Source organism: Sapajus apella, unplaced genomic scaffold (assembly GCF_009761245.1).
Source record: "Sapajus apella isolate SASKATOON/1434 unplaced genomic scaffold, GSC_monkey_1.0 scaffold169, whole genome shotgun sequence".
Taxonomy (NCBI): Eukaryota; Metazoa; Chordata; class Mammalia; order Primates; family Cebidae; genus Sapajus; species Sapajus apella.
In genome coordinates this window covers 686,207-707,355 of record NW_022437109.1, presented here as the reverse complement: position 1 = coordinate 707,355, position 21,149 = coordinate 686,207, and the positions used below count along the sequence as shown (strand labels likewise).

At 47.4% G+C, this 21,149-nt stretch overlaps 1 protein-coding gene across 7 annotated transcripts in view; it reads right to left on the bottom strand.

Annotated features, from left to right (window-relative positions):
- PI4KB (phosphatidylinositol 4-kinase beta) overlaps window positions 1-19,865 on the bottom strand; it is a 34,045-nt gene extending 14,180 nt beyond the window's left edge. For 2 of the 7 annotated variants that reach the window (XM_032267364.1, XM_032267368.1), the window contains exons 1-4: window positions 19,426-19,865; window positions 16,918-17,096; window positions 6,546-7,482; window positions 840-884 (exon numbers count right to left, since the gene is read on the bottom strand). In XM_032267364.1, the coding sequence (XP_032123255.1) occupies window positions 840-884; window positions 6,546-7,454 (954 nt within the window). In that variant the 5' untranslated portion in view covers window positions 7,455-7,482; window positions 16,918-17,096; window positions 19,426-19,865. The remainder of the gene's footprint in view (window positions 1-839; window positions 885-6,545; window positions 7,483-16,917; window positions 17,097-19,425) is intronic. The other 5 variants (XM_032267367.1, XM_032267370.1, XM_032267365.1 and 2 more) reach the window with 3 other exon arrangements.
- Window positions 19,866-21,149: the final 1,284 nt, after the last annotated feature.

Below are 21,149 nucleotides of genomic sequence, written 5' to 3'. Positions count from 1 at the left end.
CCAGGCCTCAAGAGAGAGGCTCTGCCACATGGGAGGAGATAGGAATCATGACTGAAAGGGAATTAGCACAGAACATAGAAAACTGACTTGGTAGACAAATCAAATAGAAAATGTGAAAAAAATCATCCAAACTCCCAGAGGTCCTGCATTTCCTCTCACGTCTTTGCCCAGCAACAAGGTCCAAGACCCTGTGGCACCAAAGGGTCAGGTGTTAGTCCAGAGGGAACAAGAAAAGAGAGGGGATTAAGAACATTCTGGGCAGTGAGCTGGGAAAAGGGAAGAACTCAGACCTGGAAAAAATGTGGTTAAAGTTAAAAAACAAAACCAGTTGTGAGGAGGCAAAACTTTCCTTCAGGCCAAGCCCTGTTTGTTTTTGGAGTCAGCTCACCAGCACAGGGCCTAACATTTAGAAGACTCGGAATAAATGTTTGATAATCTAATGGCAGAAGCCATGGAGAAAGGGTTCTGGGTGAGAGAAACAGGATCCTGGGGGTTTCTGCCAGGCAGTGCTTGGCTCCAATCCAGGAGTGAATTCTACCTCTCTCCCAGCTGTTTGCTCCAGACCCTCAGGAGCTGGAGGCTGAGCAGCACTCTGCTCCAGCTGTCTCTGAGAGAAGGATAAGCTGAGCTCATCTCGGCCTTGGCTCAGGATTTCCTCCACAAAGGTCAGGGGGGACTTCAGCAGATCTGGGAGGTGTGGTAGGGAGGAGCTGATCTCCCAGGAAGAAAAGGGGCATTTTAACTCCAGCCTTGGCCTGGGGGCTCAGAAGACCTGGGGACGGAGAGGAAATGCGGCCATGGGGGAGCCTGCCACCCAGTCCCAGCCTGGCCCCACTTACGGAACTGAATGAATTATCAACACTCTCGGTGCTGGAGGAGAGCTCCTGGGAAAGGGCCAGAGGACAAAGGGAGAAGAAGGGGTGGGAGGGAGGGGAGAGAGACAAAGGTAAAGAATTTAGCTCCAACTGGGATCAAAACTGCTTCTCTAGTGAAGCTCTACCTTTCTGCTTTAATAAAAGAAAGCCAACTCAGAAATGCTACTTGCCCAGATGCTTGACCACTTGTGGGAGATGCTGGAAGGGCAGCTCAGACTTTAAGGTCAGAAGGACTGAAGAGACAAAGCAGCCTCTGCTTTTCACTTTATTCCCCTCTGTTCTCAACTGAATGGATCTTCCTTCTAGGCCAGAGCTCTGAAGCTGGGTCCCTAGAGTAGTAACTGCACTGCCAAGCTGCCCTGCTCATTTTCTTTACCCACTCACATGCTCTCAAACAAATCCTTTTCCATGGATTTGTTCACCACAGGCCTGAACTTAAGAAGCTGCATGACTCCCATATTGGAAACCCCATGTTCCTCCAGCTTTTTGGAAACCTTAGGGAGGAAGAATACCTCTTCTCTAATTAGCCTCCTTATCACCCTGGGAAGCTGAATTCCAACCTTGAACCTGTGTGACAAAGAGCATCCCAGGCCTATGAGCCTCAAATCTCTGGGCTGGATGCTGATGGGAGTAACGGATAAGTCAATCTCCCACCTACCAAACCTCCTTAGGCTTCCTGTCACACTATCCACATGACACTCAATATATTACAACTTTTGACATAAGTTGGGAGTTAGGTCCTAGCTATATCAATCTAGAAAGCTGACTAGCTAAATAGCAGCTGTCCTAGTCCCAGCCCAGAGGATTTATCTAAACATCACCCCAATCCTGGGTCATATGAGTGTCCATGTGCAAAACAGGGGAAAGAGACGGCATCAAACTCTCACTCAGCAGCTCTGAGGCAACATGCAAGCACAGGGCTCATCCTGGGTTCTGTCCAACATGGTCTCCCAGGGCAAGGAACGGGCAGCACGTGTGCACAAATCTAGGTTGGGGGGATGCTGGAGGTGGGTTAAGAGACAAAGTCCTAAGAGCTTCCAGGGCAGGAGGGCAGTGGTCAGTGAGTTTCTACTCTGGAATTTGCTGAGTATATTCAAGCATCCACTTGAACTCAGTTCCACGGTTTCAGTTCTATTCTAGCTGGAAGGCCTATAGTCAGGTCCTTCCTTGAAATATCTGGGGACTGGAGCACTTTGAGGGAGAAGCCACACTTGGAAACATGCCTCTAAGGCAACAACTCTTCCATTTTGGATAGAAGGTGTTGGAAGAATTAAGACAGTGAGGATGCCAGAGCCTATTATGACTTAGTGTTCAGATTCTACCTATGAGCTGGTTGGAGTTCAGAGTTCAATATCTACCTGTGAGCTGGCTGGAAAAGGAACAACAGGGAGGATATTGGCTCCCTGAGCATTGCTCCAGCAGATTCTGTCCGACAGGTCCTGTCTGACTCATTTAACAGCCTTGGGGGAAGGGAGGTGACCTGCTTCTCTCCTCCTACTCCCTGGGCTTGTCACTCATACTGAGTCAGCTCCAGGGAGTAGGGATGAAGCAAGAAGTTGACATCACACCATATCAAGCTGGAAGGCCTACTGGGGCTTCCAGCATGACATGCCATGTGGTAGATTTCTCTGTACAAAGGTTGTACTCCCTCAAAGTGCTCCAGTCCTGAAAAGACAAAGCTAATCTACTAAGAGTGTAATTATGTGGGGTAGGATGTGGTACCTAAATCACTCTCTTCTCCCAGCTTCCCCATTCTATACCAAAATATTTGGCATTTGGTTAAGAATGGGAGGACAAACTCCATGAGCAGAGTTCCCGGACTAGGCTGATAAAAGAGCTTTGAAGGGTCAGGCTTTGAGAGCAATGGTGGAAAATGTGAAAAATCCATGCAAAGCCTTCTAACTGTGGGAGAGAGTATAAAGGATTCCTCATAGTAAGAAACAGAACACTCCATGAGAGCTGAACAGAGAACAGCTCTGCAGGGAGACCATGGACAGGAAGAGAACTGTACAAGCTGCCCCTGAGCCTCTTCTTCGAGGCCCGATCTCACCCTTGGAAGCTGCTCTCTTAGTGGTGGGAGTATAGTATTAAACTCAGAACCTAAAAGGAAAGCAAGACACTGTGAGCAGAGTGTTAGGGTCCACCTAGAGATTCTCCTAGAGTATCTATACCTGCTGAGGCCTTAGATAATTAGGTGCCTCATTTTAGTAAGCTGTATACTTCCTGCTTACGGCAGAAAACTTTTTCTTTTTTTTTTTTTAGACAGAGTTTCGCTCTTCTTGCCCAGAGAGCAATGGCATGATGTTGGCTCACTGCAACCTCCGCCTCCCAGGTTCAAGCAAGTCTCCTGCCTCAGCCTCCCCAGCAGCTGGGATTACAGGCATGAACCACCATGCCTGCTAATTTTGTATTTTTAGTAGAGATGGGGTTTCTCCATGTTGGTAGGCTGGTCTTGAACTCCCAACCTCAAGTGATCTGCCTGCCTCGGCCTCCAAAAGTGCTGGGATTACAGGTGTGAGCCACTGTGCCCGGCCTAGAAAACAACTTTTTCGAGAGGGTCACAAACTAAACAGTTCCCTAGATACTGGGGTTTTCATTGTTACTTTACATGTTCCTAGAGGGAAGGATAACATTTTAACCCCATCCTCCACAGCCTCTAGCACATGGCTTTGCATACTGTACAAGGTCAATAACTACATGTTGAGTGAACGAATGTTCCACGAAAGGGAAGAAGGGTGAGTAAAAGGAAAACCAATTCCTTTGGTGTTTAGGGGACAAAGGCCTTGACAGACGTACCCTCAAAATGCCAAAGGGGCTGGGTCTAGTCACTCATGCCTATAATCCCAGTGACTTGGGAGGCTGAAGCGAGAGGATCACTTGAAGCCAGGGGTTTGAGCCTAGCTTGGGCAACAGAGTAAGACCTCATTTCTACAAAAAAAATTTTTTTAAATTAGGCATGGTGGTACACAGCTGTAGTCCCAGGTACTTGGGAGGCTAAGGTGGGAGGACTGCTTGAGCCCTGGAGTTAAAGGCTGGAGTTATGACTGTGCCATTGCCCGCCAGCTTGGGTAACAGAGCAAGACCCTGTTGTAAGAAAAAGGATAGAAGGAAGGACCGAAGGAAGGGCGGAAGGAAGGACGGAAGGAAGGAAGGAAGGAAGGAAGGAAGGAAGGACGGACGGATGGAAGGAAGCAAAAGGGTTGGGAGAGAACCCTGTGCCGAAGACTCTAATGCTTAGATACCTAGTGGTATTCATGTTTCTCTCTGTCTCTTTCTTGCTCTCCCATTTTCTGGGGAGCCATAGTGAATTCAGGTATTTCATTCTGCCATTATCAGATAACGCAGGAGTGCCTGGGAACATAGCATCTCCTTCCTTTCCTGGACCTAGTGACCTAAGACAAGGTGTCAAATTGGGAAGAATGGCAGCTACAGGACCCACCCGAAATGATGTAAGTATTCACCTAATACCTGGCTCTCAGTGCCATCCATAATCTTATCTTGGAGTGTGACTTAGATGCAAGCAAAGAGGGACCAAGGATCAACACAGAGTAAGAAAAGTCCTGAGGCCTCAGCTTTTCTGGTCCTAAGATGAGCACTACAAATTGGATACAGTGAAAAGCCAAGCCTGCAAGAGGCACCAAGGAGTTCACTTCCAGCTGCTCACCCTCTGCTACAGGTTTGACCCCAGATGAAACAGCTATCCAATCCTTCATGTTCCACCGGGATCTGGATGACTCTTCTTGTTCTGCAACAACTTCCCTTCATGACCCAGGGCTCTGCTGCCAAGCTCAACCAGAAAAGAAAGTGGACCATTCTAGTTCTGAGAACAGCTTGGGCTTTGCCTGTGCATGGATGTGGAAGCTTAGATGGCTATAGCTGGGCCGTTCTTCCCCACATGGCCTCTGATAGCTGGGGGCCTGGGAAAGTAGATATTGAGAAATAACCAAGGCAGTTCAGCTGAATGATTATGAGCACCAGCTGGAGATGTGAGTCTGACATTCACTAGTTGAGGGGCCTTGGGCAAATCATCTAATCTTTCTAAGCCTTGGTTTCCTTGTTGGTAAAATTATAGCTGTCTCTTGGCATTGTAGTGAGGATCACGTGTAAAGTCCTTGATAAGATGCCTGGCACATAAGTGCTGAATAAATGTTAGCACTTTTAGCTTTACCATTATTAAATTATCCTAAAAAAACTCCAAATTTCCGGGGAGCAGGCTTTATAGTCTCCCCTCCCTCCCTCTTCTTTTTCTCTAGTCATTCTGACTCCCTCTATTTGAAAAAAGTCCCACTGTATCAAAAATGTAGGTGGGTTATGTGCCCCACAGAGGCAGATGCCAGGACCATAGCTATAAGCATTTTTCAGAAAGTGCAAATTCCTAGTTTTTTTCTCCCTTCTTTTCTAGGCTGGGCTGGCAGCCAGGATGGGAGCCTGGCCAATGGTGAGTCAGAAGGGAGGACTGGAGCTCCATTGTCTGGCTGGGACACCAGGTCACTGACACTTGGTAGTCCACTGGGCAGCTTTACCTGCTGTCTGTCCAGATGTGGAGTGAAGAGTAGGTATAGCCTATTCATGCAGTCTTCTCCTCCCTGCTCTATATCCTAAATGATACCACAACTGCTGCTGGAGCTTCCTCTTCTTCCCAGCCACCAGGTCCTTGACCAGGCACTAGATTTACTCTATACTAAGAGTGCTTTCTCTTCCCTTTGTGCTTCTCCCAAATGGTATGGGAAAGACACCAGCAAGGCACTCTTCCCCACAAGGAAAGGCAGGCAGGAAGGCATTCTGCAGATGCCTCCGTGATAGAGAATGAACCTTACACTTATGTCAGCAAAAGGCAGGATCTTCAGGGGGCAGAGAAAAGGGATTAGATTATGAGGAGGAGTGACCAGGAGAATGAAGCTGGTGTTCTATCTAACATCTCCCCTACCCCAGCACACACAAAGACAATAGCACCTTTTCCTTTCCCAGGGATGCTGCTCTGAGAGGCTCTGGTAGTCATCTCAGGTCTCAGGTCAGGGTGTGGAGGGCTTCTGCCACAGTCCTCATTAACACAGTAGGTATTAATGGAATGGCAGTGCAGTTTAATTTTTTTGAGACGAAGTCTCACTCTGTCGCCCAGGATAGATAAAGTGGCACAATCTCTGCTCACTGCAACCTCCGCCTCCTGGGTTCAAGTGATTCTCCTGTCTTAGCCTCCCGAGTATCTGGGATTACAGGCGCCTGCCACCACGCCTGGCTAATTTTTGTATTTTCAGTAGAGACAGAGTTTCACCATGTTGGCCAGGCTGGTCTCAAACTCCTGACCTCAAGTGATCTGCCCACGTCAGCCTCCCAAAGTGCTGGGATTACAGGCATGAGCCACTGTGCCCAGCCAGAGCAGTTTAATGAAAATTATTTGGAACACAAGTCGGGAGCATCAGCCTTGCCATGACCTATATGACCTGAGGCAAGTCACTTTATCTCTCTGGGTCTGAGTTCTTCCTTTGTAAAATAAGGCGGTCGAAATACATGAATTCTAAGGTCTTTTTCCATTCTAATACTCCATGCTTTTATCAGTGAAATGAAACAGAGGGAGGACAGAAAGAAGTAACCCTGTATGTACATAGGAGGCATCCTGTCTCCATGCAGCCCTCTGCCACCTTTCGTCTCTGGCACTCCCCAGAATTTTACCTCATCCTCATTCTCCACTTTAGGGTTGCTGGCTGTTCGTTTCAGGTTGCTGCTGAGACTTATGCTGGCAGTGGCATCTGACTTAGAGCGCTGGTGAGTCCTTTTAGAGGGAGACAGCCCTGTGTCAGGGGCCGGGCTCAAGGAGGGCAGCTCCCTCTTTCTGTGAGCTGGCTTCAGCTCATCTGAGAGGATCAGCTTCCGTAGCTTGGTCCCACGGGAGTGTCGCTGAGTGGAAATGTGCATGTCTGAAGAGTAGGCCCCGAGCAACAGGGCACACTGGAGGGAAAAGTTAATGCTCTGGCGGCAACGGTAGACTATGTAGGGCTTAATGGCATCACCCACATCCTCATCCATATGGATGTACATGTTAAGCAACTGGGGTAGATAGAAGTCCACATCCTCATTGCGAAAGCAGAAGAGCCGGTTGCCAATGTAGGCTTGTACTCCAGGCTCCTTGGAGTTATACAGGTATGAAATGGCCATGGAGATGTCAAACAGTTTTGACTCAAACAGCCTCAGCAGCCAAGACTGTCTAGCTGAGTTGTTCTGCCGCCGTCTTCTTGCTCCTTTGGCTGTGCCTGAGGCCACAGTGGCTCCCATCTCATCTTCCTCCTCCGTGATCTGGGCAGGTGGATCATCTAGGCAACGGATCTCACTGTCCACACTATCCCCATTGACCAACTCCAGTGGGGCACCTCTGCTAGAGACTGCCACGCCTCCATGCAAAAGCTTGACTTTCTCCAACACATCCTGGCAGGCCTTCTGGGCCACCTCAGGGTCAATCACTGATAGTTCCCCGACCCCCTCCGTGATGACACTTAGCAGGGACCCCCCATTATTCCCTGGTGGGCCAGAAGTGGGCTCAGAAGTTGGCTTCAGGGGGGCAGGCTCCACTACTGTATCTCCCATGGCCACAGCCAGACTTCGAGCTTTCAAGCTACAGGAAGAGGGAGGGAGAAAAGAACAGAAAGGGAGATACATACACACACTGATTAGTGGTGCCATCCTCAGGTCTTCCCTTTGCTATGACACCTTCCTAGGTACCTCCTCTTTTTGTCTTCCTGGACTCCTTCAAAATCACATGAGAAGACATCTCCCAGGAAGCTTTCCTGACTACCTCCACTTCTGATTACATTATTCGTCATTCCTCCTATACTTAGTTACTCAGCTTAGTCTCTGTTCTTAGCTTATATATGTGAAATATTGTTTTGTATATATTGTATTTATATAGATTACAAACTCTTTTTTTTTTTTTTTTTGAGACAAGGTCTTACTCTATTACCCAGGCTGGAGTACAGTGGCGTGATCTTGGCACATTGTAACCTTGACCTCCTGAACTCAAGCAAGTCTCTCACCTCACCTCCCAAGTAGCTGGGACCACAGGTGCACATCACCATGCGTGGATTATTTAAAAATTTTTAATCTTATTATTTTTGAGACAGGGTCTTGCTCTGGTGCCCAGGCTGGAGTGCAGTGGCACAATTAGAACTCACTGTAGCCTTCATTTTCTGGGCTCAAGCAATCCTGCCACCTCAGCTTCCCAAATATCCGGACTACAGGCATGTGCCACCATGCCTGGTTAATTTTTTAAATTTTTCTCTACAGACAAGGTCTCACTGTGTTGCCCAGGCTGGTCTTGAACTAAGCTCAAGCAACCTTCCCTCCTCAGACTCCAAAAGTGTTGGAATTATAGGCATCAGCCATCATGCCCGGTGATTTACAGATTCTTTGGGTAGACTGAGGAGCAACTCAGGCATTACTCCCTTGTTCCCTAGCTCTTCAATTACTTGTCTATCCTCTTGCTCTTCCTGTTTCCCTTTAAATGCCCGCCATAATCTTTTTTTCCCCCTCTTTACACTATATTTCCTTACTCTTACAACATTCTAGACACAGGTCCTGTGCATCTCACCTTCACTTTTATTTTTTAGAGACAAGTCTTGCTCTGTTGCCCAGGTTGGAGTGCAGTGGCGAGATCATAGCTCACTGTAACCTTGAACTCCTGGGCTCAAGGCATCCTCTTGCCTCAGCCTCCCTCGTAGCTAGGATTATAGGTGTATGCCACCATGCTCAGCTAATTTATTTTTTTTTTATTATTTTTTTTTACAGATGGGGTCTTGCTGTGTTGCCCAAGCTGGCTTTGAACTCCTGGCCTCAAGCAATTCTCCTGCCTCAGCCTCCCAAAGCACTAGGATTACAGGTGTGAACCACCATGCCCAGCCATCTTTATTTAAGTATTGATACATTTTTCTAGTTACAGGTATTTCTTACCTTTTAAACTCAAAGCTCCCAGAAAATAAAGGCCAGGAAATACCATGCCAGGCTTCACACAGAAGAAGGTAGCTTCCAAACAACCATCATCAACCCCACCAAAGCTGTGCCATTTCTCTGGTTGTCTGACATCATGCCATTACACCCTCTTTCTTCAGTGCCGAGGCTGCTGACATATAATAGAAAGAGCTCTAGACTTGAAAGCAAATAGGCTGGGGTTCAAGATCCTCACTCAGCCTTTCAGCAATCTACAACTTATGCAAGCCATGTATCCTCAACTGCAAAATTTGGAAAAAACACTTCTCATTGTTGCTGTGTGGAACAAATACCATCATGTGTATGAAAGAATCTAGCACAGTTCCTGGTACATAATAGTATTCAAATGCTAGTTAAGGCTGGGCATGGCAGCTCATGCCTGTAATCCCAGCACCTTGAGAGGCCGAGGTAGGCGGAACAGTTTGAGGTCAGAAGTTCAAGACCAGCATGGACGACATGGCAAAACCCTGTCTCTACTAAAAATAAAAACATTAGCTGGGTATGGTGGTGCGTGCTTTGTAATCCCAGCTACTCAGGAGGCTGAGGAAGGAGAACTGCTGGCACCCAGGAGGCAGAGGCTGCAGTGAACCGAGATTGCGCCATTGCACCAGGCAAAGTGGCTCATGTCTATAATCCCAGGGAGGCCGAAGTGGGTGGATCTCTTGAGGTCAGGAGTCTGTGACAAGCCTGGCCACCATGGTGAACATGGCTTTGTTTCTACTAAAAATACAAAAATTAGCTGGGTGTGGTGGCACACGCCTGTAATCCTAGCTACTCAGGAGGTTGAGGCACGAGAATCACTTGAACCCAGGAGACAGAGGTTGCAGTGAACAGAGATCGCAGCACTGCACTCCACCCTGGGCAACAGAGTGAGACTCCATCTCAAAAAAAAAAAAAAAAAGGAAATGCTAGTTGAATCCTAATCACCTAAAAGGTTACTTACCAGTATGTGTGTAACATAAAACTTATACACAAGGGAAGCAAAGAGTTCCAATTGTTTGAGAATCTTCCAAAAATACTTATGATGGCCTTCTTTACCCTAATACCACTGCCCACACTGTCGTACACACACTCTAACAACTGGAGGGGCTATGAAAAGGCAAAAAGAAATCAGGCTAGGACTCACAGATCTAGGCCTTTCAGAGAACAGGGAGGAACAGGAATCACAAAACAAAGAACACCTCCTCTGGAGGGACTGTTGGAAGGACATTCGGTGAGAGAACGCTGCTGACCAAAGCCACTGCTCTCCAAGAGCAATTCTTCAGAGCCTCACCAAATCTGGAATCAGTACAGAACGGGGGAAATTTCATCAGATGAACCTGGCTCCAGAATCTGACTATAGCTAACAAAGGACTAAGAGCCCTCTTCACAAAAATGCTAATAGTGAGTCTAGGACACACTCAAGAGCATGAGCAAGAGGAAGCATTTTGTAGAGCTGGAATCAAGTAATTTCCAAATATTAGTGACATCACCTTCAACCCTGGTGACCCTAGATGCATATACTTTGGGTAGGGGCAATAAGGAGGCCTATAGATTCTTCAGTCACTCTGGGAGGCTGTTTTCCACCACCACCCTTCCAATATCTCTTCTTGTACCTCTGAAATGTTAAGGTTACTTTTAACTGCCCAATATCATATAGTCCAGCTCCCTGCCTCCCAGAACTCACCACTAAGGTTTTGCAGGAAGATGGATGGGGAACTCCTTTGTTCTCAGAGATCACCAAAAAAGGCTACTTCTGTTTCTTTCTACCAGCTCTGCCAAGCAAATTCATTCCTGAATTTCATATCCCTGATGGAGCTTGAGCTTGGTATTGGTAAGAAGGTGGCAACTCTTTCACTATGTTCTCTCCCAAAATTAGGCAGTGCCCTCTGAGCAGTAGAACCAGCATGGCTGCCTACGTGGATCTGTCTCTACTCGCAACTGAGAGTTGCACAGGAATAAGAAGAAGGAAGCTTTAATCATTCCCTGCCACACCTTCGTAGGGCACTCTCATCAGAAGGTCACTGATTCAACCAGGACCACTACCTTTTAGGTCTGCTTAGAGACTCACGTGATAGCCTTAATCATCTTAAACAGTCAATTGCTTTTTCTCAGTCTCTCTGTTTGGTGCATCCTTTCCTTTTCCCTCTACTCCATAGACTTCTAAGTCATTGAAAGCTCCTAGAAGTCCACTTTTCAGAACTTTCAAGGGGAATGCAATTCAGACATTTTCCCACATATAGTGTCTCAGACCTCACTAGAAAATTCAGCAGATCCCTGCTCCAGTTAATTACAATTAGGATTATTACACGCACCAGGGAGGCAAATAAGGATACTATCACCTCTTTTATCTCACCGGCAAAAGAAAAACTTCCAGGCTTAGCTAAGAATCCCACATCACAGTATTCACAGGATTTAGCTACTGAACAGACTCTCTCACGCAGATGCTTTTACTCCTCAGGGAGCCAGACAATGTTGAGAGGGGCAGGAAAAACTGACTCCTCTCCTACATAAGCAGCTCTACCACCAAACTGGAGCTGGGCCTCCTCCCTGGCCTCTCAGGAACCCAGACACTGCCTGCATCTGAAGCAAGTCATATGGAGAAGGTGTTGAGGGGAGTAGGGCTAGATTGCTTTAGTTATTTATTATTTTATTACTATTATTATTATTATTATTATTTTTTAGATGGAGTTTCGCTCTTGTTACCCAGGCTGGAGTGCAATGGCACGATCTTGGCTCACCGCAACCTCCGCCTCCTGGGTTCAGGCAATTCTCCTGCCTCAGCCTCCCGAGTAGCTGTGACTACAGGCACGCGCCACCATGCCCAGCTAATTTTTTGTAGTTTTAGTAGAGACGGGGTTTCACCATGTTGACCAGGATGGTCTTGATCTCTTGACCTCGTGATCCACCCGCCTCGGCCTCCCAAAGTGCTGGGATTACAGGCGTGAGCCACCGCGCCCGGCCACTATTATTTTTATTTTACTTTATTTATTATTATTTTTTGATATGGAGTCTCACTGTGTCACCCAGGCTGGAGTGGAGTGCAGTGGCGCAATGTCAGCTCACTGCAACTTCTGTCTCCCGGGTTCAAGTGATTCCCTGCCTCAGCCTCCCAAGTAGCTGGGATTACAGGCACCCACAACAGTGCCTGGCTAATTTTTGTAAATTTTTGTATTTTCTGTAGAGACAGGGTTTCATCATGTTGGCCAAGCTGGTCTCAAACTCCTGACTGACCTCAGGTGACCCTCCCACCTCAGCCTCCCAAAGTGCTGGGATTACAGATGTGAGCCACCACACCCAGCCTTATTTTTATTTTATTTCTTTTTTTTTTTTTTTTTTTTTTTTGAGACAGAGTTTCACTCGTTACCCAGGCTGGAGTGCAATGGCGCGATCTCGGCTCACTGCAACCTCCGCCTCCCGGGTTCAGGCAATTCTCCTGCCTCAGCCTCCCGAGCAGCTGGGACTACAGGCATGTGCCACCATGCCCAGCTAATTTTTTGTATTTTTAGTAGAGACGGGGTTTCGCCATGTTGACCAGGATGGTCTCGATCTCTTGACCTCGTGATCCACCCGCCTCGGCCTCCCAAAGTGCTGGGATTACAGGCGTGAGCCACCGCGCCCGGCCTCTTTTTTTTTTTTAAAGTCAGGGTTTCACTTTGTTGCCCAGGCTGGAGTGCAGTGGTGTGATCTCAGCTCAGGGCAAACTCCACCTCCCAGGCTCATGCAAGTCTTGTGCCTCGGCCTCCTGAGTAGCTGGGATTGCAGGCATGTACCACCATGCCCAGCTTATTTTTGTTTTTGTTTTTGAGATGGAGTCTCGCTCTGTTGCCCAGGCTGGATTGCAGTAGTGTGATCTTGGCTCACTGCAACCTCTGCCTCCTGGGTTCAAGCGATTCTCCTGCCTCACCTTCCCAAGTAGCTGGGATTACAGGCACACACCTCCATGCCTGGCTAATTTTTGTATTTTTAGTAGAGATGGGGTTTCACCATGTTTGTCAGGCTGGCCTCGAACTCTTGACCTCCTGATCTGCCCACCTTGGCCTCCCAAAGTGTTGGGATTACAGGCGTGAGTCACTATGCCTGGCCTATTTTTGTGTTTTTAGTAGAGATGGGGGTTCACCATGTTGGCCAGGCTGGCCTTGAAATCCTGACCTCAGGTGATCCACCCGCCTTGGCCTCCCAAAATGCTGAGATTACAGCCATCAGCCACTGCGCCTGGTCTTTTTTTTTTTTTTTTTTGAGACAGGGTCTGGTTCTGTTGCCCAGACTAGAGTACAGTGGTGAGATCACAGTTCATTGCAGCCTTGACCTCCTGGGCTCAAGTGATCCTTCCACCTCAGCCTCCCAAGTAATTGGGACTACAGGCATGCACCACCACACCCAGCTAATTTTTGTAATTTTTTTGGTAGAGACGAGGTCTCGCCATGTTGGCCACAAACTCCTGGGCTCAAGTGATCTTTCCATCTCAGCCTCCCAGGATTACAGGCATGACCTACCACACCCGGACTGCTTTAGCAATTTAAATAACACAAAATAGGAAAGAGATTCTCCAAAACCTAAATCCAGATATAGTTCTCAACATCGGTTCATTCATTTTCTTTAATTTTTTAATTAAAAAAATTGTTTTATAGAAACAGGGTCTCACTCTGTTGCTCAGGCTGGTCCTCAAATCTGGGCCTCAAGCAACTGGCCTCCCAAAGTGCTGGGATTACAGGTGTCAGCGACTGTGCCCAGCCTGATTCATTTATTTTTGAATGCAAAGAAAATATGTCCTTGAGGGTAACTGTTCTAAAGAAAGTGAGAGGACTAGAAAGCAAAAGTAAAAGTGAAGGGAAAAGTTCTGTATTCAATATCCTTCCCCTTCTAAGTCATAGGAATAAGAAAAAAGTGACAGAAGGCAATCCAAATTTTTAATATTAAATGACTCCTATGGCCTTCAAGAGGGTTCAGACAACTGAAGCTCTACACTTCACACTGGGAACCTAAATTATCCTTCCAGACAGACTCGAAGGGAAATGGAAGAGGCCTCTCCTGTTCCATAGCCTAACTAACAGCTGGCCCCTAGGAAAGTGGGACGGAAGATGGGAGTGTTGACAACTGACAGGGTTCCACAGCTCCCATCTGGGCAAAGTAGAGAATTCTGGTCTGAGTGACAAGGAGTTGTTGCAGGTCAGGCAGAGCAGCAGCTGAAGAAGACAGAGTAGATATACACATAGGTTCTGTGTGACTGAGCAGTTAAATACATGTCTGCAGAGGACTCTGTGAGAAGGAGATGCTATCGCTTAACCTGGCTTCCCACTTCTTATCACCTCAAAAGATTCCAGGCAAACAACCTTCCACTGGCCTCCATTAAGGGACTTATTGGATTGGTCTCTGCTAGGACAGAATGGTAAAAAGCCCAAAATCAATCCCCTCTCACCATTCCCTTCTTCAAATCTTTTTCCATGGACTACATAAATATGGATTGCTTTGGGGCAATTCTGATACTTTTATGTTCCTGTATTTTCAAAGAATGGCTTTAAGAGATCATTTGATCTAGTGCTCCGCATCCAAGCAGGCAGGCAGGCTCAATTTTCCTCCTTTTAAAGGATCCTTTGCCAGGAGCTGTGATCCCAACACTTTGGGAGGTCAAGGCAGGCAGATCGCCAGAGGTCAGGAGTTCAAGACCAGCCTGACCAACATGGAGAAACCTTGTCTCTACTAAAAATACAAAATTCGCCGGGCATGATAGCACATGCCTGTAATCCCAGCTACTCAGGAGGTTGAGGCAGGAGAATCGCTTGAACCTGGGAGGTGGAGGTTGCACCATTGCACCCCAGCCTGGGCAACAAGAGCAAAACTGTGTCTCAAAAAAAAAGAATCCTTTATTTCCCCTACCACTTGCCTTTTTCTTTTCTTTTTTGAGACAAGCTCTTACTCTGTTGCCCACATTGGAGTGCAGTAGTATAATCATGGCTCTCAACAGCCTCAAACACCTGGTCTTAAGTGACCCTTCCACCACCTCAGCCTACAGAGGAACTGTGACTACAGATGTGTGCCATCATTCCCTGTTAATTAAAAAAAAAATTTTGGGCTGAGCGCAGCGGCTCACACCTGTAATCCCAGCACTTTTGAGAGGCCAAGGTGGGAAGATCACAAGGTCAGGAGATTGAGACCATCCTGGCCAACATGGAGAAGCCCCATCTTTACTAAAAATACAAAAAAAAAACTAGCTGGGTGTGGTGGTATGTGCCTGTAATCCCAGGTACTCAGGAGGCTGAGGCATGAGAATCACTTGAACCCAGGAGGCAGAGGTTGCAGTGAGCCAAGATCGCCCCACTGTGTTCCAGCTGGCCACAGAGCAAGACTCCATCTAAAAAAAAAAAAAAAGAATTTTTTTTTTTTTCTTTTTTAAGAAACGGGGTCTAACAATGTTACTCTAAGAAGTAAGCAGGGAAACGAGGAGAAATGGGATTTCTGGTTGGAAATGCTTCCAAGGAGGAAAGCGGCTTCCTGGCCTCAAGCTATCTTGCCATCTGGGTCTTCCAAAGTGCTGAGATTACAAGGCATGAGCCACCACGCTTAGTCTCCTCTATCCTTTTTTCATACATTTCATGATCCTTTGAGATGGATCCACAAGAGATGGAAAAACGGGTAAGGAAACCAGTATCTGACATTCATCTTACAAGGTGAATTAAGAGAGACTGTCAAAAGTTAATGGAAAAGAAAGGGAGGTTCAAATATATTAAATATTATTTAAAGTTACACAGATGTCCAGTAGAAAAAAACAAAAATAATGACATAATTATATAAATGAGAGGTATATCTTTTTTTTTGAGACAGAGTTTGACTCTGCCACCCCGGCTGGAGTGCAATGGCACGATCTTGGCTCACTGTAACCTCCACCTCCTGAGTTCAAGCAATCCTCCTGCCTCAGCCTCCCGGGTAGCTGAGACTACAGGCACGTGCCACCACACCTGGCTAATTTTTTGTTTTTTAGTAGAGATGGGGTTTCGCTGTGTTAGCCAGGATGGTCTCAATCTCCTGACTTCGTGATCCGCCTGCCTTGGCCTCCCAAAGTATTGGGATTACAGGTGTGAGCCACCACCCCAGCCTGAGAGGTATATCTTCTAAAGATAAATCCTCATTTATAACAGTAAGTAAATTAATAGAGGAACAGGCATTTTATCTAAAGCTATGGTGATAACCTTCAGAAGTAAACACTGAGATAATTAAAGAGGTTAACTCTCAGAGAATAGGTGTAGGGAAGAATGGAAATAGGACTGTTGGTTTTCTTCATAAACTCTTTCAGTACCATTGGATTTGTTACCAAATGAATACATTCCTGCAAAAAAAATTTTTTTTGAGACAGAGTCTGGCTTTGTCACTCAGGCTGGAGTGCAGTGGTGCCATCTCGGCTCACTGCAACTTCCGCCTCCCGGGTTCAAGCAATTGTCTGCCTCAGTCTCCCAAGTAGCTGGGATTACAGGCACCTGCCACCACATCCAGCTAATTTTTGTATTTTTAGTAGAAACAGGGTTTCACCATGTTGGCCAGGCTGGTCTCGAACTCCTGAACTCAAGTGATCCACCTACCTCGGCCTCCTGAAGTGTTGGGGTTACAGGCATGTATTTTTAAAGAGAGGCTGCTCCTCAAGAGACTCCATATCATCTTTGGCTGTCTGTTCTGCTGTTGAGAAGTTCCTCCTCATGTCTTAAGGTCTAATTCAAACCTTTCTTTAAGGATGTCTCAACTTATCTCTCCCCTTTGACCTCAATGGTAAAGGTAGAGATTGAGTACTCCTTTTTCCTTAAAGAAACTCAGGGCCAAGCAGTCAAGCCAGCTCCAGCCCTAGCAGGATCCAGGTAAATGCTGACAAAGGGCCCCAAAAGGTGGGGGCATTAGGGGAGAGGGCATTCTCGAGCTACTAGCAGGAGAGTAGGGAGGGCAGTGGTCTCATGGTAGTAAAGTCAATATTGAATCAGGCTGAGAACTCCCTGTGTCAAGCAGTGGAGCTGGTATAAGCAGATTCCAGCCAGACAGCCCAGGCTAGCTCTGGGAGCCGTTACTGAAACAGACAGATGGCAAAAAGAGCAGCCTGTGCACTCACCTCTCTCTGAATTGTTCCTCCCTACTGCGAGTCCCAAATACACTTGAACTGGGTCCCCTCTTGTCCCATGCCAATTATTGAAGGGTTCCTCCCGAATCTCTTTCCCACATCAAAGAATCACAACTTGCTGCCTTGGATGGTGTTCAGCAAACTTATTCTCATGGAGTGTGGACCCAACTCTAGGAAGAAAGCAGGGAAATGAGAGGAAATATGATTTCTGGTTGGGGATGCTTCCAAGGAGGAAAGCAGCTTCTTTTTTTTTTTTTTTTTTTTTGAGATGGAGTCTCACTCTGTGGCCAGGGGAGTGCAGTGGTGCAATCTCAGCTCACCACAACCTCCGACTCCCTGGTTCAAGCATTTCTCCTGCCTCAGTCTCCTGAGTAGCTGGGATTACAGGCATGCGCCACACGCCAAGCTAATTTTTTTGTATTTTTAGCAGAGACGGGGTTTCACCATGTTGGTCAGAATGGTCTCGATCTCCTGACCTCGTGATCTGCCCGCCTCAGCATGAGCCACTGCACCCAGCCAGAAAGCTTCTTCTAATAAGGGGAATTATGAGGAGACTGCACCGTGGCTAACGACAAGAAGAGAAGGGAGAAGTGGGATAAGATGACATAACTACTCCCAAACAGGCCTAGAATCAGAAAATGAATGGAATCTCATGTGCCCTTTCGCTATCACAGGCCGAGAGAGACATGGCAGCAACTAGCTGCCTAAGTCCTAGTTCACTCCAAGTTCTCTTTTCCAGCCAGCTTCCTCAAAGCACTTTCCCACAAACATACTTTCCACCTATAGAATCTGGAGTTATGGATCAAGTACATGAGGAACAGCAAAGAAAATCAGCCACTTAACACACTGGGGGGAAAAGCAAAGCCAATGAAGGAAGCGGGCCTGGAGCCTGTCTTTCAAAATGACTACACCTCTGGTTGTAGACTAGAAACATCCAAAAAAGACCAAGTTGAAGGAAAATTCTGAGGATGACTAAACCACTACTAATAAATACCTTTTGCCCGAGGAACCCAAAATGTTTTGTAAACAAATAAACCAATTCTGATTTTTTCCCCTCAGCCCACATCCTGCTACCAATTTATTACTACACTGATGCCTATAGAGAACGGGCCATTTTCCAAAAGGATCACTGTAGAGGTCAAGTGAGGAAGTCACATGCTGAAAGCAGGAGTCCTGATTCTGAATGTATAAGCTCTTTCCATTGTCTCATGTTCCTTTTTCCAGCTACACCCTTACCCCTCTCCAGGCCTGAGATCTTATGGAACCAACCAAAACTATTCTAGGAAACCACAGACAGTAAACTGATTCCTCATGGATCTGGACAGGGGTGGGAAGGCACTCTATTCTGTGATTCCTTTAACAAAAGCCTAAAATTAAATAATCTGCAACAAGGTTTCTCATAATCTCATTCAGTTTCCAGGCAGGCTTGTTCATCCCTCCTAGTGGCTGCTCCTGAGTTAGTCAACCAAGTGTAATCTGATAGGGACTTCTTCAAAACTTGCTCCAGCCTTCAGCAACACCCTTCTGTCCTGAACAGCCTGAGGCAGCTGAGGCTCCCCCTGCTCCCAACACATTTTTCTTCTCAGTTCGAGGTTTAGGTTGATCCTGAAATGAAGTGTTATGTGGAGAGAAAGAGTGTGATAAGAGAACGCATGAAGACCACAGGGAAAAGAGAATCAAGTACACAAGGATCAGCAAAATCCTTGAAACTCGAGGGAGATGTCAGAGTTGGAAATCCTGAATGGGAAGGGCACTCAAATCTCTCCCCTACAGACAGAAACCTCCAGAAGGTTGGGGGACTGAGGAGGGAGAAAGAGAAGATGAAGAAAGTTATATAGAGATCATAATGCATACCAGAGAAAGGTGACGACTAGGTTTGAAGCTAAGAATGTAAATGGTACTTTGGGACTGATGACAAGGGCCCGAGATCCCTTAAGAAGGGAACAGGCAATTCTTGGAAGCCAGGAGCTGGCTGGGTGGGTGGGTGACGGTGAGGTAATGGAATCAGAAGCAGCACAGGAAGACAGGGATACAATCTTTAGCTCAGGGAAATGGGAACCCAGTGCTGGGGTTGCACAGGGACCTCGGAGGAAAAGGGCAAACTAGGAAAAGAGATAAAGGTGGAGTCCATGGAAGAGGTTTGGAGCAGGGGCAGAGACGACGAGGAAGGACAAGGATGGGCATTATGGAAATCGTCTGATGTGGAAAGCGTTCATGACTTAAAAAAGAATAATTCGAGACGTAGGCAACAGGGATAAGAGTGAGGGAGGGGGGAATCCCCGAGGCAGAGGGAGGAGCTAAATAGAAGAGGAAGCCAAAAAGCAGAGGAGGACCCCAGGCCCGAGAGGAAAGGGTGGAGAAGGAACCCGGAGTGCAGCTGACACCAAGAGGGCTGTTTCGTAGTCGAACTCAGGTGGGGAAGACTGTGCGGGACAGAGCGGCAGAGGGACCCCCCCACGCAACAGGGCAAAGGTGACTCATGGGGGAGAAGTAGCTTACCTCTGGGGGACCCCCACGGAGGGGGTGCGGGCAGTCGGGGTCGGACTGCCGACACCGCCGCCTCAGCAGCAGCGGCCGCTCCCGGGTTCCATTGGCCGCCTGCGCTTCCCTGACAGCGGCCGCGGCGGCTGCACCAGGCCCCGGCTGCGGGGCTGCCCGCGGCGCCGCCTGAGGGGGCCTTCAGGCTGCCACAAGTTCGACCGGGCGACACAATCTCCTCTTCCTCCTTCAGTACAACCAAGACCAAAACAATAATAAAATAATATTAAAAAAAAATTCCCCACAAAGTCTCGGTGTAGGATTCTTCTCCTGAGTCCAAGCCCTTCTTCCCAGGATATGCTTTCCTGCTTCCCCAGCGCTCAGGACCCTACCGATCCCATAGTAATCTAAGGAGTCGGCTGCCCGGAACATGCCTGTTCAAAAATAGAAAAGGGGGCGGGGAAAAGATGTTTGGAAGCTCGCGAGGGAGAGAGGGCGAAGGGAGGAGCTTACGGGTGGGAGGCGGGGCCGATCTTTAAGAAGAGGACCTAAGCGCTGGCGTTTGCGAGGCTGCAGAAGCCGAGAGAGAAGTAAAATCTGCTGCATAAGTAGGGTGAGCAGGCGGGCGTGGGTGCCCTGTTAGAGAAGCATGGACATATTGCATACTTCCAGAAGTATATTAACATTCAAATTTTATGTAAATGACCGTTTGAGTTACCAACCGAGTTACCGTAATTACAATCAAAGTCTTCCCCCTCCCCTATGCTACAAGACTCCCTTAGTAAATCAGGCCGTGGGATAGACGCTGGGTTCCCAGGAGGCCGAGCAGAAAGAGAGACGGCGGACGGGGAAGATGTTCGCCCTCACTGCCCTTTTCCTACTCATCTTTGAGGGCGTTGCGGAGATTACGCCCCTTAACACTTCGGGAATGGCGCGGTCCAACCGCGTCAATCTTTCGCCGTTAGAGGCCCGACTCGAGGGCGTGGTTCTGCCTCCGAGGTCACCACCTCGGGGGCAGCCTGTGGCCTCCAGCATCCATACGCCGAGCCCTCCGGGGAGGGGCGGGACAGGGCCAGGTTGGGAGAGATGAGTGAAACGACAAAGGCTTGGAGGGCACAATCCCTTCTTCCAGACAAAACGAAACCGTGTTAGACCAAACAAATAAAAACACGCCATGCAAATGGGCCTCTGGTGTTGCTTTTGTGTATTTTGTGTTTGTTTGTCTTGTAAATGTTGCCTTGCTATGTTGCCCACGCTGGTCTCGAACTGCTAGCCTCAAGCAATCTGCCCGCCTCAGGTACCAAAGTGCTGGGATTATAGGCCTGAGCCACCTCGCCCAGCCAGTTTTGTGTATTTTTCGGTTAACATTGTTGATTTAGAGCCCTCTTTGTCTTCAGAACCTCTATCTCAACGCCTCTCCTAGGGCTTTACTTAATATGCAATGTCCCTCGTTAGGGCCTTACATAATACATTGAGGCTAGTTATTTGAGCCCAGGTCTTAAATGCCATCTTCCCTGCCACTTACAAGCTGTTTGATTTGGAATAACTAATGTAACCTCTTTGAACCTCAGTTTCTATGTCTACAAATAAAAGATATGAAGTAATATTCATACAAGGTTTTGTGAGGATCAAGAGGGCACAAGTTACTACTATAGTACTTTGTTATTAATTGTTGGGACAATACTGTAGGATAGATGATGAAAGAGTCACTGCTACAGTGTTTAATTGTGAGGCAGAATAAAGTA